General features: G+C 52.1%; 1 protein-coding gene across 1 annotated transcript; it reads left to right on the top strand.

Annotated features, from left to right (window-relative positions):
- Window positions 1-264: 264 nt before the first annotated feature.
- Alox12b (arachidonate 12-lipoxygenase, 12R type) lies at window positions 265-11,730 on the top strand. Its single transcript, XM_076870846.1, has 15 exons — window positions 265-411; window positions 1,387-1,591; window positions 4,690-4,771; window positions 4,908-5,000; window positions 5,103-5,225; window positions 5,523-5,626; window positions 5,925-6,097; window positions 6,323-6,466; window positions 7,498-7,701; window positions 7,893-7,979; window positions 8,229-8,398; window positions 8,842-8,963; window positions 10,749-10,849; window positions 11,196-11,366; window positions 11,551-11,730. The coding sequence occupies exons 1-15, from the start codon at window positions 265-267 to the stop codon at window positions 11,728-11,730; spliced, it is 2,106 nt and encodes a 701-aa protein (XP_076726961.1).
- The last annotated feature ends 6,116 nt before the right edge of the window (window positions 11,731-17,846 follow it).

Genomic DNA, 17,846 nt, shown 5'->3' with positions numbered 1-17,846 from the left:
TCAGAGGCAGGCCCAGCGCCCTACCTGCAGTTCCTCCCCACCAGCACCCACTGGGCTAGAGCCCAGACGCCTGCTCACTGCTACCAGCTCGCTCCACCCGGAGCAGCTCACATCCCAGCCCGCCAAGGGCAGCTCCCGTGAGCCAGTAGTTCCTGCTATCTAGCCACTCTGCTACAGAGGCTGGCCTTGTCCACTCCTCTCTGTGCCTGGGACCTCCACACAGTGTCCAGGATTGAGTCCCCTCTTGACTCCTGAAGAACATCCATGGCCACCTACAAGGTGAAGGTGGCCACAGGCACTGACTTCTTGTCGGGAACCCTGGACTCCATCTCACTGACCATCGTGGGGACCCAAGGAGAGAGCCATAAGCAGCTGCTGAACCACTTTGGGAGAGACTTTGCCACTGGGGCGGTGAGTGCTTGTGGCCCAGGAGGGATGGAGGAGTGCCGGAAGAGAGCCAGGGACACAGCTTGACCAGGAGAGGCTGCAGAATCGAGGCTCAGCTCTGAAGGCTGTGGGTTCCTAGGTGGCTCTGGATGCCTCACCCACACGTCTCCTGACCCTTCCCACCTTGCTAGTCTCTGGGCTCTATCTCCTCTGCTCCCTTATCTCTTATCTCTCTCAACCAATTTCCAATCCTCTCACTTCATCTCTCTTCCTCTCTCTCTTCTGTCACCTCTCTCCCACCCCATCCCTTCCCATGGCCTCTCTTCCCCTCCCCATCCCTCTCCCCTTCTAACTCACTCTTCCTAAACCAAGTTACATCATAACTAGCTTAAATTTGCATTGGATTCTCTGTGACTTAAAATGGCATCAGACCAGCCTGTCCAGTGGGGACCTGCTTGCCCCATGATGGAAGTCACTCTTTGCGGGCTCTCACACCTGATTTTGAGTCAGGCCCAGCCAAAGGCTACTGTGTGATCTGATTGGTCCCTCTATCTTTGGGGTGATTTCTGAATTCCAACATCTTCATGGAGAAGTATGAGAAGGGTTGGCTGGACCATCTCTCTCCAATCTAGGACTGTAAGAGGCTTAGGAAGTCCCACTCCCTCTTGGACTGCTTTGTACACCAGCTCCTGGGTGTCTGTGTGGTCCCTGAAGCTTCAGATGACTAGGAAAGGGGATGGGAGAGGAGGACAGGACGTTGGGAACTGGGGAGGGAGGGATGAAAAGGCCTAGCCCAGGGTAAATGGACCCAGCAGAGAATAGTTAAGTTGGAGGAGTTAGAGGAGAGCCTAAAGATTGGGTCCATGTCCCATCTCTCTGCCACCGCAGTTCAGAAAGTGAACAGCAGGAGCAGAGCTTGGTTTAGGGGCCAATTCAATGGGAGACTGGAGGTACCAGAGTCCAGTCCAGTATGCTCAGTGAGGCCTGTGTCCTGCCCAGGTGGATGAGTACACTGTCCAGTGCCAACAAGACCTGGGGGAGCTCATCATCATCCGTCTGCACAAAGAACGCTACTCCTTCTTCCCCAAGGACCCCTGGTACTGCAACTACGTGCAGATCTGTGCCCCCAATGGCCGGGTCTACCACTTCCCTGCCTACCAATGGATGGATGGCTATGAGACCCTGGCACTTAGGGAGGCCACAGGTGAGCCCACATCATCTCACCCCTTGCCGTGAGGGCCCTCACTTCAGCCTGACCACCGCAGAATGATCACCCTGGGCTCCCATCAAGCCAATCAGGCAGCAGGGACTCCTGAGATCTCCTACTACTGTCATAAATTACCACTGCTTCTCTAGGCTCAGTTGGGACTGCATTGTTGCAGAACTAAGAATAGTGGGGTCCAGGGGTTACCCTCAGCATCCCAGAGTCAGGCAGCAGAGAGCATATCCAAATCATGCTTCCTCTCACTGCTCCCAGCCTCACTTGGAATCCTGCAGGGTGCCCAGCCATCCTGAAATGACCCCTTCTTACTCTGTGCCCAGGCTGCTCAGCACTCTTGTAGGATGTCCTGTCTATTATGTCAGAGTCCTGCAACCCCCAAAAGCCTGATTCTCCAGTAGGATTCTGTTACGACAACAAGATGCCCTGTTACTCTAATAAGTAACCCCAATATTCCAGCTGTAGCCTTCTTGCTCCATTCAGAAGCCCTGTTACTTCAACAGCTCCCCAGGGCACCAGGGCCTTGTATATGATCTTACACACACACACACACACACACACACACACACACACACACATATATATATATGATTCCCCCCAACTACTGGGGATGAAACCCAGGGCCTTACAAATACTAGGTGAACGCTCTACCACTGAGCTACATCCCCAGCCCTATAATTGTTTTTTAGATTGATGAGCTATTCTGTTGCCCCAGAGGATACTTTATTTCTCCAACAGGACTCATTGTTACTCCAAAATCCGCCACTAAGGGCCCATTCACCCCTATAGGAGGTTCCATGAGGGCAGTGTGGAATTTTCCACTTGTATTATGTTGGCACTTAAAAAGTTTCAGATTTTGGCGGATTTCAGATTTTGGTGCAAACTGTCAACTTCTCCTGGCAGTGGGTCAATGCTGCCTTGCTGTTTGCTGAGCTGTGTGGTTGCTCCCATGGGACAGGGACAGGATCTGAGTGCCTGAGCTCCATGCATCAACCCTTGCCAGAACTCTCCATCTGACTGGGTCAGCTGCCTATATGTGGCTGTGACGTGAAGACTGGAGGTCTATCCTCTATAATCCCCTAGGCTCTACCCCAATCCTCTGCTGGCTTCCCTTGAGAAATGTGGAAGGGAGAACAGCTTTGAGGACACCAGGGGAGTCCCATCCTCCTCTTCTTTTTCATATTTCTGTGCTGGAGTCTTTTCCCAGGGTGGGAGGGAACAGGGCCTAAGCTGGGGAAAGGAGAGGCAGGGGCAAAGGGAGACTTGGGGAAGGGTGGGGCTGCCAAAGGAAGAGTCTCAGTGGAGATGCAGAAGTGCCTTCCCACGGTGATAGGTCTGTGTGGCATGGAAGCAGGGGACGGGCAGGGTGACACTTGGTGGCTATGCAAGAATGGGGTTGGGTAGGGTGGCTGCCATGCAACACCAGGGCAGGGAGACTTGAGTCACCTGTTCGGCCCTCGAAGGAGTGAGGCTCCCGCCCTGGGACAAAGCCAAGTTGGGGTTCTGGGTTGTACCACCCCAGGAGGCGACATCCACCCAGAATGTAGCATGAGCTGAGGCAGATAGAGGATGGACAGGGTGGCAAAGTGAGGACCTTGAGGGGAAATGATGGGGCTGCAGGAATGTGCACCAACTAGCATGGGGACAAGCAGTCAGGATGCTGGAGAAAGATAGGCTTGGATTTGGATGTCCATCTCAGTGCCACCATTTACTCTCAGGACATTTGGGCACATTTTCACATTATTCTAAGCTTTTGGACCCTTATTTGTAAAATGGAGCTAACCATAGGGTTGATGTGAGAATCCAATGACATAAAGGAGTATCAGGAACAACTGTTGTGGGTGCTACTGGGGGGATAGGGGGAGGTCAGAACAGTCTACTTTGCATCAAATCCCAGCTTGATTGCTTTTTTCTTGCACAATAGTCTCTCTTTTATCCTTGTAAAATGGGAACAACAATATAGTCCTTTTGTTGAAACTGTTGGGGCCAGAGGCGTTTTGAAACTTGGGTTTTCTTTTGAGGCTGCACATGTGAATATGTTCATATGTGTGTATATAATAGATACATACAAAATGTGTATAAATATACACATATGCATATTTATCTCATCCATTCATCTACATGCAGGTTGAGTATCCCTTATCTGAAATGCTTGGGACGTAAAGTGTTTCAGATTTCAGACTTTTTAAAAAATTTGGAACATATGAGATATTTTGAGGAAAGGACAAAAGTTTAAATGTCTAATTCATTCTTTATACACAAATTTATACAAAATTTATACACAAATTTATACAAAATTCACACTTTATACACAAGGACTGAAGGTAATTTTATATAATATTTTTAGTGCTTCAGCATTTTTACTGTGACCCACCACATGGGGGCAGTGTGGAACTTTCCACTTGTCTCATGTTGGCACTTAAAAAAAAGTTTCAGATTTTGGAGTATTTCAGATTTTGGATTTTTGGATTAGGGATACTCAGCCTGTCATGTATACAGATGTACCACATATCCACCTCTGGGTATTCCCCATTCAACACACTAATATCTCTCATCGAAAACTGAAAAATGAAACCAAGCGAGTTAAATACTGTATCTAGCCTCAGGTAAATTTAGAGCGCGCTTGGCTCACCAATGAATTTGTTATGAAACAAACTTGGATTTCCACAGCCTTTTGTATTTCGGAATTACAGGAGAGGGCTGGGGACCTATAATAATTAGTGACTCGCCCCATAAAGTTGTTCTTGTCTGGCTTGAATCATTAATACAAGTGCAGTTTTTAGGAAGTGCCTGATACCTAGTGAGTCTTCCACAACTGTCAGTTATTAATATAGTTCACTAGTGTTTAGAAGAGGCACTTTTCCCAGCAGCAGAGCCCAACTTGAGGATAGAGTAGGGATGGGGTCCACTATTACTGGCAGGGGACGCACCCTCTGTCTTCCAGAGTGGGCCTTCCCCATCCTTAACCATGCACCCCTTAGCTCACCCTGGGGGCTACAAGCCAAACTCCTGCTCTCTAAAGTTGGCAGGAGCAGGCAGAAAAGGGGGTCAGTGCTTGAGCGTCCTCCTTGGTTTCCCTACAGGAAAGACAATGGCGGATGACTCACTCCCCATCCTTCTGGAACACAGACAAGAAGAGATCAGAGCCAAGCAGGACTTCTACCAGTGAGGGGGAGGGTGGCAGGGTCTCGGGGAACCTGCAGGGGTCATGGGAAGTCAGGGGCCAGTGTGGTCTCTGGCCCCCTGTGCCCTAGAATGGTACCTAGACATCAGGGCTCACCATCTTGGCTTGTTCTTGCAGTTGGAGAGTCTTTGTACCTGGGCTGCCCAACTACGTGCACATTCCCAGTTACCACCCTCCTGTCCGGAGGTTCCGCAACCCCAACCAGCCCGAGTAAGGACCTGAGGCTCTGCTGGACCCCTCCCATGGCTGCCCTCTGAGCCTCTGCCCCCTGAGCCCCAGGTGCCAAGCCCCAACCCATGCTTCTCCCTGCAGGTGGAATGGTTACATTCCAGGATTCCCGATTCTCATCAACATCAAGGCCACTAAGTTCCTGAACTCAAACCTCCGTTTCTCTTTCGTCAAGACTGCCTCCTTCTTCTTCCGCCTGGGTCCCATGTGAGTGGCTGTAGTGAGGGGAGAGTGAAGGCACTGGGGACTGTCCCTTCCTGCTGTTCCATGTCCACCTCCAGGACAGCCCCAGAGTTGGAATGGCCAGGGCGGCAATGGGAGGCAGATAGAGTGTAGAAGACCTGAGACTTGACACTCAGAGACCTAGACGCACAAAGACTTTGGGACTTTGAGATTCAAGAGACCCTGGGACCCCAAGACCTCAGTGGGTAGGCAGTTCTGCCACCTGTCCCAGCATACCTGGCAGCCTCTCTGACCACCTTCCTCTGGCATCCCACCTCCTAGGTCACTGGCATTCAAACTCCGGGGCCTGGTAGACTCAAAACGTTCATGGAAGAGACTAAAGGACATTAAGAAAATTTTCCCTGCCAACAAGACTGTCATCTCTGGTATGGGGTGGAGCATCCCAAATCAAACAAGGGGCATCCAGGTGGTCTCTGGTGTAAGAGGCAGGCCCCTCATGTGGGGTCAGTGGGCTTAGTGACCAAGAGAGCAACCCAGAGTCAGGTGTGTACACCCTCCTGGGGCTTCTCAATCCTGGGCCCCTCCAGCTGCTCAAGACAAAGATGAGGGCTTAGTTTTCCTCCCTGAGTCCTCTTGGTGTCCATGGTCCTTTTTCTGTCCCATGCCTCTATGTCCCTGGGTGTGGCTGGATCACGTTGTGATGCACCTGCACCGTCCCCCTAGAGTATGTGGCTGAGCACTGGGCAGAGGACACCTTCTTTGGGTACCAGTACCTCAACGGCATCAACCCAGGACTGATATGCCGATGTACAAGGATCCCAGACAAGTTCCCTGTCACAGACGACATGGTGGCCCCGTTCCTGGATGAGGGAACATGCCTGCAAGCAGAGCTAGAAGTGAGTCCCTCTCTGGCAGAGGTCCTGGCCGGGTTCCCAGCCTCCTTCTTAAACATCCTTGTGTCTCCTGAGACCCACCTGAGTCCCACCCATGCCCACATGTGCCCCACTTCCCCAGCCCTGTCCAACCACGGAACTCTGAGGCCAGTGCACTCCGCACACAAGGCGTGGGTCACATGCCCCGTGTTGGTGCCAACCTGCCTTCCCACTGTGGCTCCCCTGCAGAAGGGGAACATTTACCTGGCAGACTACCGCATCCTGGAGGGCATCCCCACCGTGGAGCTCAACGGCCAGAAGCAGCACCACTGCGCCCCACTCTGCCTGCTGTACTTCAACCCCCAGGGCAACATGATGCCCATCGCCATCCAGGTGTGTGGGGTGCAGTGGGGGCTGCTGTGTGGGCGTGATGCCAGGGCAGAGCCCCTCTGAGCCCATGAACGTTCCTCTGTGTGTGTGTGCACGCACCTACGTGAGCATGTGAGCCCGTGTGTACACTCTGTGTCCTGTGCATGTGTGTCTGTGCGGAAGCTGTGTGTCCACAGGAGTGTATACCCGTCTGGTTGCATCTGAGTCCACCTATGCTAATGCATGTCCCAATCTGTGTGTGTGGCCATGGTGAGACTTGGGGGTGACCCTTGGGTGTGGCCCTGTGTGTAAGCCTGGTGTGAGAATATGCATGTCCCTATGATAACAGGCACATCTGTGTTATCATTGTTTCTATACACCCATGCGTGAACTTGGGTCCCTTTGGTAAGCTCATGGTCACATGTACATGGTGACCGGAGGGGGCGCTTGGTGGCTTGAGCTTGTCTCCTTGACTTCATTCATGCATTTACTTGAAAAAAAATGACCTCTACTGTAGGCCAGGCCTCTGCTGGGAGTACTGAGCTAATCAGACTTAGCTGCTGTCTGGCAGAAGAGGAAATTGAAGTATTCCCTTATCAGAGGTCCCCACAAGCATTGTGATACCCCTCTGAGGCTATCAGCCATGTCCTAATGCTTCTGGTTTATTACTGGAGCAGTGTAGGCTGGATTTCAATGACAGTCCCCCATCACCTGAGGGCTAGGCACCCTTGCCCTTGTACAGTGCACAGCTTGCACAACTGAATGTGGCAGCCTTGGGGATGAGGGAAGGATGGCTTCTTAGAAGCTGCATCTCAAAGAATGAGTGGGAGCTGCCAGGTGGAGACAGAGACTGGGCGAAAGTACAGGCAGAGAGCGCAGCAAAAGCAAACATGGGGAGGAAGGTCATGGTGTGCTCAGGGGACCAAAGGGAACTGCAGTACAGTGGGTGTGGTTTTTACCTCCTTGAATTTCCTTCTGCCTCTTTCCTGGAGCGGCAGCTTTTATGTGTGAGGGTCTCTACGCTCACCTAACCCTCCTTCTTTCCCTGCCCCCAGCTGAGCCAGACCCCTGGACCTGATTGCCCCATCTTCCTGCCCAGCGATTCTGAGTGGGACTGGCTGCTGGCCAAGACGTGGGTGCGCTATGCTGAGTTCTACAGTCACGAGGCCATCTCCCACCTGCTGGAGACCCACCTCATCGCTGAGGCCTTCTGCCTGGCCCTGTTGAGGCAACTGCCCATGTGCCACCCCCTATACAAGGTATGGGCTTGGGGGGAAGGGGCCCCATCTCTCTGCCTTGTAAGCCCTGGGAGGATCTGGGGACTCACCCCAGAGAGGACTTAGGGAGGGGACTTTCCAAAGTCAGGGGTCTGATGTTGCAGAAATGGGGATGCTGAGGTCCTCTGGGGGCATCCTCAGCCCTGTCTTGCCCTCCTTGCTTTCCCGCCCAGCTCCTCATTCCCCACACCCGCTTCACCGTCCAGATCAACAGCATCGGGCGGGCCCTCCTCCTCAACGAGGGGGGCCTCTCTGCCAGGGTAAGACTTCTGCCCCCAGCCCCAACTAGAGACTTGCTTTCTTTGGGTCTTTGCAGTTAGACTAAAAGCAGGACTCCCCATTTGCCTTTGGATCTGGGGATGGGTGGTGGGGGGCAGAGAGGGGACTGGTTAAAGTGGGCGCTGTGACTAGAATGGTGCAGAGGCAGAGGGCCTGCCGTGGTGTGGTCCTCAGGGAGCAGGGCCTGCAGGGATGCCATCCAGCTCTGGGCTCTCCCCCCTCCCCCACAGGCCATGTCCCTGGGCCTAGAGGGCTTTGCTGAGGTGATGGTGCGGGCTCTGTCTGAGCTCACCTACGACAGCCTCTATGTCCCCAATGACTTTGTGGAGCGTGGTGTCCAGGACCTGCCTGGGTATTATTTCCGCGATGACAGCTTGGCAGTATGGGATGCAATGGAGAGGTGAGGTGGGGACAGCAGTGACGACACTTAGGGTGGAAATCCTGGGCTGTGGAAGGGGGTGTGGGAGCTTTTCAGAACCCGAACTTGGATGTCATATAGGAACTTGGCCTTGTGGATGGGGTCTGGGCTCTCTGTCCATCACACACCTGCTCCTTAGGCCCACAGGGCCTGTTCCTTGTTTTGGACTCCAGCCCTCCTTTGCGGGTCAGCCCCTTCTGGGCTCTGAGCTGCCTGGGGGCCTCCTTGATCTATATTGGGGATCACGTGAGTGTCTTCTGACCTTGCCAAGCCACCTTCTCTACCTCCGTCCTGAAGGACTTGCCTCCCTGTAGGTCTGAGCCAGCTAAGGCCAGAATGATCTGGGGGAGGTGAGAAGCATGGTTATGGAAGGAGAGGGGAGGGAGAGATGAGGTTCTAAACTGAGGCCCTGTCCCCTTGATCAGGTATGTGACAGAGATCATCACCTATTATTACCCGAATGACGCAGCCGTGGAGGGTGACCCGGAATTGCAGTCCTGGGTGCAGGAGATATTCAAGGAGTGCCTCCTAGGGCGTGAGAGCTCAGGTACGGGCCTGAGAGCCCAGTGGGGACTGGGGCCAAGGTGTGGTTCCCAGGAAGCTCCACTAGGGCCCTGCTGCTTCTGGGCCAGACAAATCTCCTTATGGGCCGAAGGATACCAAAGGGCTATCTAGGATTTTCACAGGGACCTGCTTTGGACCCTGGAGCAGTGGTATCTTGGGGGAGGCCAGGGAAGAAAACAGGGCTGACCTTTGGTGCCTGTCTGAACTCAGGTGCTAAGTCATCTCTGCAGAGACCGAAAGTGGCCTCTGTGGACTGAGAAATGGGGCGTGAGTTCTAACAGGAAAAAGTATGCTGGAGGCTGAGGAGGTAAAGGGAGAATCGGCAAGCTCCAGGAAAGGGGTGGGAGGTGTCCTGAGGTCATGCTACTTGGGCACACACTCAGCAAATATTTAGGGAGCATCTATGGTGTAATGCTGGGCTGGTTATTGAGGGGACTAAAGGAAAAAGACAGAGGCAGGTGCCCACCCTCAAGGTGTTTGATGCCTGGGGCTGGGGGTGTTTCACTTGGTGAATGAGCAGTGTGTTATAGCAGAATTGGGGCAGTTTGGGGAAAGCTGAGGATGGGCTAGAGATGCCCAGGGAAGGTTTCTAACCCAGCTAGGGTTGGGCTGGCAGAGACAGGGAGTGGGGAACAGTAAGCTAAGATCTAGCTGAGATCAGACTTCTTGGTTAACACCTAGCTAAGATCTGCCAGATGAGGTTAGCTATGAGGTGACTGACAGGGGCCTGTGGCGGGTGGTGGAGATGGAGTTGCTGATTGGGAGCTGCATGTGGAAAGGTCCCAAAGCTAGAGGCAGCATAGTGAATTCTGGGAGCTGCTTCCTGGGATCCAGTTCCCTGCAACTAGAGCTGAGGGTGGAGGTGCTCAGGCGCCTGATGGGTTAAGGCTGAAGCCAGGAGTAGGGCCAGGCTGTCAGGCAGGTAAGGAGTTTGGAATTACCCTTGGAACCAAAGGGGCACATCAAGGGGTTTCACAAGGAGATCAGATGTTATGTTAAAATATCAGGCTGCCGTGCTGGTCAGGAGAGTTTAGGAAGCTGGTATGGTGTCCAGGAGGGAGGTGATGGGGACTTGAATAAAATGAAGGTTGTGGGGACACAGAGAATTCCAAAGCTAGCTGAGAGCTAGACATGACAAGACTTGGTGATTGGTTTGGGTTTGGGGGTTAGGGAGGGTGAGAAGTAGAGGGGTGACTCCCAGGTTTAGGGCTTTTTCCAGTTGGTTGGATGGTATGTGTCATCCTTTGAGCTGAGGGCCTTGAAGGGGGCCTTTGGGAAGAAAATACTGAGTCTGTTTTGAATGCGTGGGTCTTTTGTTATGGGGTAGCTATAGCAACCAGGGCTGGCTGCTCACCTGGTATGATCAGAAAGAAACCAGCAGCTTAGTTGGGAACAGGTGTGAGGGAGAGAGCCAGGCTACTGAGAAATTTATCTGGAGTGAGAAAAAGTCTGAAAGGAGGTGGGGAGAGTGTGTGTTGGGGTGTTGTGCTGAGTCAGGGTGGAAAAACCAGGACTCTTGCCAAAGGAGAGAAGCCGCTCCGCTTCCTAGGAGAGCTGGAAGAGAGATCCAAGGGCCTCGATTTAGCTGTGAGCACAAGTAGCCAAGGCCAGTCAAGCCCCCACCCCCAGCCTTGTCACACGGACTTGGGGAGAAGGAGTTGTGGAGCTTGGAGTGTTGGCAAGAGTGTGACCTGGGCTTGGAAGCGCCCTCTGCTGGACGCCCAGGACTAGGGCAGGACTGACACTGCTTGGTCCATCCACCCGCCAGGCTTCCCCACTTGCTTGCGAACGGTGCCTGAGCTGATCCGATATGTCACCATCGTCATGTATACCTGCTCTGCCCGGCACGCAGCTGTCAACACGGGCCAGGTACCTGTGCTCACCAGCCCCAACCCTAGTCCCAGACTTCCTAAATTTAGCCCTAGCCCCAACCTCAAACCCTACCTCAGCCTTTATCTCTGGTCCAGCCTCAATTTGTCTGAACCCCTGATTCAACTCCAGTCTCAGCTGAAATCCTTTCAACCCAATTCAAATCCACCCGGACTACACCCCCAACCCAGCCCCCAATATCCATTGGCTCCAGCACCACCAGTCTAAACCAACCCAGCCCATTCTCAGTCCACTGGGGCAGGAATCAAAGATGGGAGAGAGGGATCAGAGCCTGGTGGGTGGGAACTGTTGGGGTGCTCTCTGAACCCCTGTACCTCACCTCCAGTTGGAGTACACCGCCTGGATGCCCAACTTCCCATCTTCCATGCGGAACCCACCGATGCAGGCCAAGGGGCTGACCACGTTGGAGACCTACATGGACACGTTGCCGGATGTGAAGACCACTTGCATCGTGCTCTTGGTACTCTGGACCCTCAGTCGCGAACCTGATGACAAGGTGCGGCGTGGGGCTCGGGGACTCTGAGCGTGGGCAGACTGGGGGTTGGGGAGGGCAAGGATAATTGGAGCTGTCAAGGGGCTGGGAGTTTGCAGGGGGCAGCGGCTGAAAGGAAGGTGCTAGGCTGTGGGTTGGTTGGGGGGTGGGCCTGGCTTCATCCCAGCGCTGGGTTCTGTGTCCTCAGCGGCCCCTGGGCCACTTCCCAGACATTCACTTCGTGGAGGAGGTCCCCCGGCGGAGCATGGAGGCCTTCCGCCAGCGCCTGTCCCAGATCTCTCACAACATCCGACAGCGCAACAAGTGCCTCGCTGTCCCCTACTACTACTTGGACCCCGTGCTGATTGAGAACAGCATTTCTATCTAGCCTGGCCCTCCCTGCTCCATATTCTTTGTTTTCCTATTTTCGAATAAAATTACTTCAAATGCTCCCTGGGTCTCTGAGTGCCGGGAGCTGTTTTGGGGGTGCAGGGGGCGCTGGGCTGGCGCTGCGGGGTGCGAGCTGAGATGCTCAAGCTGTGAAGCTGTTCGTCACCACCGCCAGCTCCAGGTAGGCCTAAGAGAGCACCAGGGCCCCACTGCACTCCCAGAGGCCTCGCATATCAAAACCGAATGGCTTTGCTGCGGGCCTCCTTGGTGAAGCGCTCCTCCGGGTTCAGAAGCCTCTGGGGACGCCGCAGGATGGGTGGTGGGGCAGGGGCAAGGCTAGGAACTAGACCCTCACGATGATTCTGGTCCATCTGAATTCCTCCTACCTGGGGACTTAGTCCCACCTAGGGGAACCAGATCACCCAAGACCCAACTTGAAACATAAACTACCCACTCAGATGGGGGAAAGCCATCACCCTATAAGAAACCTAGACCGCACCAAGATAAAGCCCGCTTTGCAACCCAGACCACTCTCTGAGCTCCACCTACTAGGAATCTGTACCACCCTATCCCACACCCCTCAGCCAAGGAGTCACTCCAAGCCCTGTCCACCTAAAAGATGCAGCCTGCTAAGTGCACCCTCCAAGAAACCCTTTCTCCCCAAGATCCTTCCTCACCTCACCCACTCTCCTGAGACTTGAGCCCCTTCTCTCTATGTCTCTGACCTTGGTTTAATTGCTGATGCTCCAGAGGATCACCAGGGTGTGGCATGTGGCATTGACCTCAGGGATTGAGGCTATCAAGTCTGTTTGGCCTTTGATGGTGGGTGGGGGAGCCACATAGGGCAGGAATATTGGGCATCTAGGAACTGACTTCAAACCAAGGTCTCCCTCCCAAATTCAGTTAGCTCAGAGCTGTCAGTTCTCCTGTTAGGCCCCCTCCTCCTGACCCTGTTTGTCCCTGGGGTCTGGCACTGGCTCCCCTGGCCACTGTTGATGGTAGCATATTGGGTTGAACAGGTGAAGATGATTGTGGTGAGATACTCCCTGGGGCCGGCACAGCTGTCCAGGGTGGAGGGACCCCTAGATGGGAGTGAGGTGGAGAGAATAGAGCTGAGACCTAAGGGGCTGATGCCCTGGGAAAGCAGGGCGTGGAGGACAGGGAACAGGGGTGGACCCCTCACCTGAGGTCATGTGGCTTAAAACACCCTGGTGGAAGAAGTCCCTGACTTGGGCCTGAAGCTCCAATCCCTCCTCTTTGCCCTATCATCATTCCAGTAGTAGATGTTAACAGTATTGGTCATAAAGCTGGAGATGCAGGAATACTGGTCACTACCAGTTGGGGGTCAATGCTGCCCAGGGCTGTGGGTTGGAAGAGGCCAGTGAAACCTTCCCCCAAAAGGAGAAACCTGAAACTAAGGAAAGAAAATAGCCAACTACACAGAATGTGAACTTCAGGGCTGAGTTTCACACTTAGAGGCTGTGATCTTCACCAGGGGTGAAGGCCTGAGGGCCTCATGTGGTCTACAGATGTGTTTTAGTTTTTTTGTCTTAAAAAAGGCATGCTAACAGGGGCTGGGGTTGTGGCTCAGTGGTAGAGCGCTTGCCTCACATGTGTGAGGCACTGGGTTCAATTCTCAGCACCACATATAAATAAATAAATAAATAAATAAATAAAATAAAGGTCCATCAACAACTAAAAATGTATTAAAAAAGAAAAAAAGGCATGCTACCAGAATCTGGTAAGCAAGTGAGCTTAGGCAGTTTACTTTTCAATTTTTTTTTTTTTAGTTGTAGATGGACACAATACCTTTATTTTGTTTATTTTTATTTTCATGTGGTCTGAGGCTCAAACCCAGTGCCTCATACATGCTAGGTAAGTGTTCTACCACTGAGCCACACAACCCTAGCCCTTCAGATGTGTTTTGATTGACTGGCAAGTTCTGTTGTTTATTTTTGAAGTTAAATCACCAACATTTAAATATTAGAAGATGTCTGATTTCTCTTGGAAAAATCTGAAGATCTAGCAACAGTCATGCTGTTTTAGTCAGCTAATTTGTTGCTGTGACTAAAAGATCTGACCAGAAGAATTGTAGAGGAGGAAAAGCTTATCTAAGGGCTCACAGTTTCAGAGGTCTTAGTCCATCGAAGGCTGGCTCCATTCCTTGGGGCTCCAGGTGAACTAAACATCATGGCAGGAGAGGGTGGTGGGAGGGAAGCAGCTCACATCATGGTGATCAAGAAACAGAGAGAGAGAAACACCACCCTCCAGATACAAATATATACCCCAAAGCCATGCCCCCTAAGATCCACCTCCTCCAGCCACACCCTACCTCTTCAGTTAGCACTAAATTAATCCCTATCAGGGTATTAATTCACTGATTGGGTTAAAACTCTTACAACCCAATCATTTCTCCTCTGAACCTTCTTACATTGTCTCACACATGAGCTTTTGGGGGACACCTCACATCCAAACCATAACACATGTCTGTGTGTCCTTTGTCCCCATCACACACACATGAGTTCTTTCCACTGGCCCCAGTCTCAGTTATCTCTGGCCCACGTCCCGCACGGAAATGGGGTTCACCTCCGTGGAATGGGATGGCTGATAAAGAAAAGCTAGGAAAAATAGAACAATGAAAAAACCATAGGACTCAGAAAGTAGATTCAAAAGCAGGGGCAGAAAGGGCAAACTGATGCAGCTTCTAGACTGTGGCAAAATGGAGCCCAGCATCTGCTTTATTTATATCAGGAAATATCAAAGGCATTTCATAGAATGCTCTTCACCAAAAAAGGTTAAAGTTGGGCTGTCCATTTCCCAATGAGTTACACCCAATTTCCAGAGCTCCTATGAAGTACCTTCCTAGCAGAGCAGAGATAAAGATCACATGCATTGAGCAATCTATTGCTGAGGGAGAGCCACAGCTAGTTTGCAATGCCAAACCTAAATCTCCCTGGCTTCCATACTGAGAGAGAAGATCCTCATGTAATTCACGGATGGCTTCCCACAGTTATCCCCTCCTCCCTAGCATTTTCTACTTGCCTGTCCTTCAGACACTGGAGTTCCTTCCTTTTGAGCTAGACCAAGCCACAGCAAAGGGATTAGACACTAGGCTGGTGCATTGGTACAGTCTTAATTGGGTCCAATTCCTCCACTGATTCCTGAAGGACCATCCATCCTTAGCCAGAGAAGGGTTCAGGAAGGGCATGCAGAGCCACTGCTAAGAAGGGTGTTGGCAAAGGCAGCTTCTGCTGGGGGCATTCATACAGGTGCAATCCTGGAGGACTTCAAGGGGGAGGTGGGGTATGAGCTGAGCTCAGAGCATGGGTGGTGTTTGAACAGGGAGAGAGGGAGAAATTGGGGGTGCCTTGTCTCTCTTGACCTGGTGTGTGCTGCAGAGGAAGAATGGAAAGGGAGAGAAGAGGTAAGAAACTGGGAGCCATTTGAGGGTCATGGGCAGCAGCTGCATTGTCATAGACCCCAGTGCTCGAGGGAGGTCATTATCAGCCAAGAGGTGGGGACCTACTGGAGGTCAAATGTCAGGAGGATCTGACCCGTAGAGTGGAGGCCAGAGCTATACCCCAAGGAGACTTCCTATGAGAAAGATTTAGAAGGAAAAATTGGAGACAAACTGATTATTTATAGGATAAACAATGGTACTAACAGCTAATGCTCTTCCTATTTGCTGAGGTTTGTTCTTAGGGTTTAACATTTAATCCTAATAAAGACCTATGAGGTAGGTACTCTTATTACCCATGTTGTTGGATGGAGAAATAGGCACAGAGAGGTTAAGAGACTGGCCCGAGATCTCACAACCAGAAAGAAGAAGTGAGGCAGGAAGGCTCGGGGAGTCAGCAGGGGTTCCGGCAGGAGGTGTGGGAAGGTGATGAACAAATCAACAGAGGAGCAGTGGAGGGTGAGAGGCGCAGGCCCTAGAGAGCTTCATCTGTCTGTGGCTGCCAGATCTGGAGTGCATCTTCCAGGTAGTATGCCAGTTTTCTGTTCTCACGACTAAAAGGCTCAGGGGTCACTCCAGGTAAACTGGACTGACTGGGCTGCATGAAATAACCACACAAGAGACACAAATACCTTTTTCTTTGGGGTCGCTGTGACGGTTCCTTTGAACATAAGGGTCTGCAGAAAGAGAGAGCGAGAGCCTGCGCTGACCCCTTTCATTGAGAAGCTATTCAAATGAGGCAAGGGGTCAGGTTTCAGGGGGCTGAGACTATCTTCATGATGTCCACTGTCAGCAGGTTGATTGACATCTAGGAAGGCCACACCCAAGGGCAGAGTAAGAAGGGGACACACACAAGGCACTTCCATGGAAGATTCTATCCTAAACAGGGCAAAGGGTTATATTACAAAGGAACAGGTGAGCATAGCTTCACCCATGGGGCTGTAGCAAGACACATTCATGCACGAGACACCGACCCTCGAACCCAAGAAGGGTGGGGAAAGCTCTGCCACATTTCTGTGACTCAGCGCCTAAGCACCCAGCCGGGGAGTGTGATTCAGTCACATGTAAGGTTGGTCTCCCACAGTAGTAGAAGTGGGGGAGGTTCTGAACCTCATGGTCAGCCAGCTGGTGAAGCAGGCAGAGGAGCCATAGGTGACAGTTCTAGGCCATCCGTTCCAGCCTCATTGGCTGTAATGAACAGAGCCCTCTGCTGTCAGGGGTAGAGGCTCATGATGAACCCTGCCCCCTCTGGCTCCTTCTGCCAGACATTGTGATCCCAGGGCTCCGAGGCCTTGAGCTGGCATTGAGCTTTCCCTGTGCAAAGAGCTCAGTGCAGGTTTGGATACTGATGTGAAAAGTGTAGCGGAAATGAGGAATGAGCAGCTGGAGAGAGCCAGAGCCGGAGAGCAGGTGAGGAAGCCCCTGGTCTCCCACAGCTCCAGGCCCTGTGATGGGGGCTCCTCCCTACCTTGAAAACGGAGCAGCACACAGGCAGCTGCCACAGCATGCCCAGAGCAAGGGTCTCTGCCACAAAGTGGTTTGGAAGCAGATCCGTGAGTATCTTGTGTATGAGGAACTCTGAGTGTTGCACCCAGATTTTGGCCAGGAGGCCGTCCTTAGCTGGGTAACTGGGCAAGAGGATGGGACTGTCTGGGCCAGGTGTCTGAATGAGCTGAAGTGACTGTACAAGGGAGGTCAGGTATCAGGCAGAATCTGAGAAAGGGTAGCCCAGGACTATGGCTGCGGAGCCAAATCACATAGTCTACTCTCGGTCTAGCTGTGTGCCCTCAGGAAAGTTAATCAATCTTTCTGAGACTCAGGTTCCTCACTGGCAAAACAGACTTAATGATAATCTCTCCGAGATGTGAAGTGAACCAAGGTTACCCACTTCCTACCAGAACAAAGTCATGCAGATCTCCAGTCATCTGCAGCCAAGACTGGAAGGATCGGAAGGGATGACGCAGATATACCTTCCAGAAGGGTCATGGTTTGGTCTGTGGGTGACTTCATCAAACTGTCAAGGGTGTGTTTTTCAGTAGAGTTGATTTTGACACCCATGTTAAGGTGCAATTTTTTCTCTGACACTATCAGAGCCTTTGCATCAAGATAGAAATCAAAGAGAACAAAATAGAAAAAGCAGGAAAAAAAAAAAACAAACTAGGGGGGCTGGTAAGATTAGAGATTCGACGTCTCCCACTGGGAATGGCAGCAGTGGGAGGAGACCACCTTGCAGTTGTCCTAAGGGTATGACGTGTTCCCCACCCAGCCTACCAATCCAACAGTTCCAGGGACCCTGGCCTGTTGGCCTGGATAGCAGGGGGCAGCAAGGGCCACTGCTGGGGCACTGGGTACAGCAAGGTCAGGGCTTGGTCATAAATGCAGCCTCCCATTAATGATGCTGGGTGGAGGTCCAAGAGGATGGATGACTTGCTCCACCAGGTACGCAGAGCTCCTCTAGGAGAGGAAGGAGGAGGAGGAGGATGGTTGAGGGAGGGAACAGACCTACACAATTCAGGGAAGATTTGGGAATTGTTGAGGGAGGGAGAATTATTTAGAAGCTGAAAGTAAAAACGTGGATGTGTAACCGATGTGATTCTGCAATCTGTATTTGGGGTAAAAATGGGAGTTCATAACCCACTTGAATCTAATGTATGAAA

The sequence above is a fragment of the Callospermophilus lateralis genome, chromosome 11 (genome assembly GCF_048772815.1).
Source record: "Callospermophilus lateralis isolate mCalLat2 chromosome 11, mCalLat2.hap1, whole genome shotgun sequence".
NCBI lineage: Eukaryota > Metazoa > Chordata > Mammalia > Rodentia > Sciuridae > Callospermophilus > Callospermophilus lateralis.
This window is presented reverse-complemented; position numbering and strand designations above follow the sequence as displayed.

What these genes read in the sequence shown, in the direction of transcription:
- Alox12b (XM_076870846.1), top strand. Translation starts at nt 265, where the DNA reads ATGGCCACCTACAAGGTGAAGGTGGCCACAGGCACTGACTTCTTGTCG. An exon ending in GAGACTTTGCCACTGGGGCG is followed by an intron (nt 412 to 1,386) that starts GTGAGTGCTTGT and finishes TGTCCTGCCCAG; the next exon opens with GTGGATGAGTACACTGTCCA. An exon ending in TGTGCCACCCCCTATACAAG is followed by an intron (nt 7,702 to 7,892) that starts GTATGGGCTTGG and finishes TTTCCCGCCCAG; the next exon opens with CTCCTCATTCCCCACACCCG.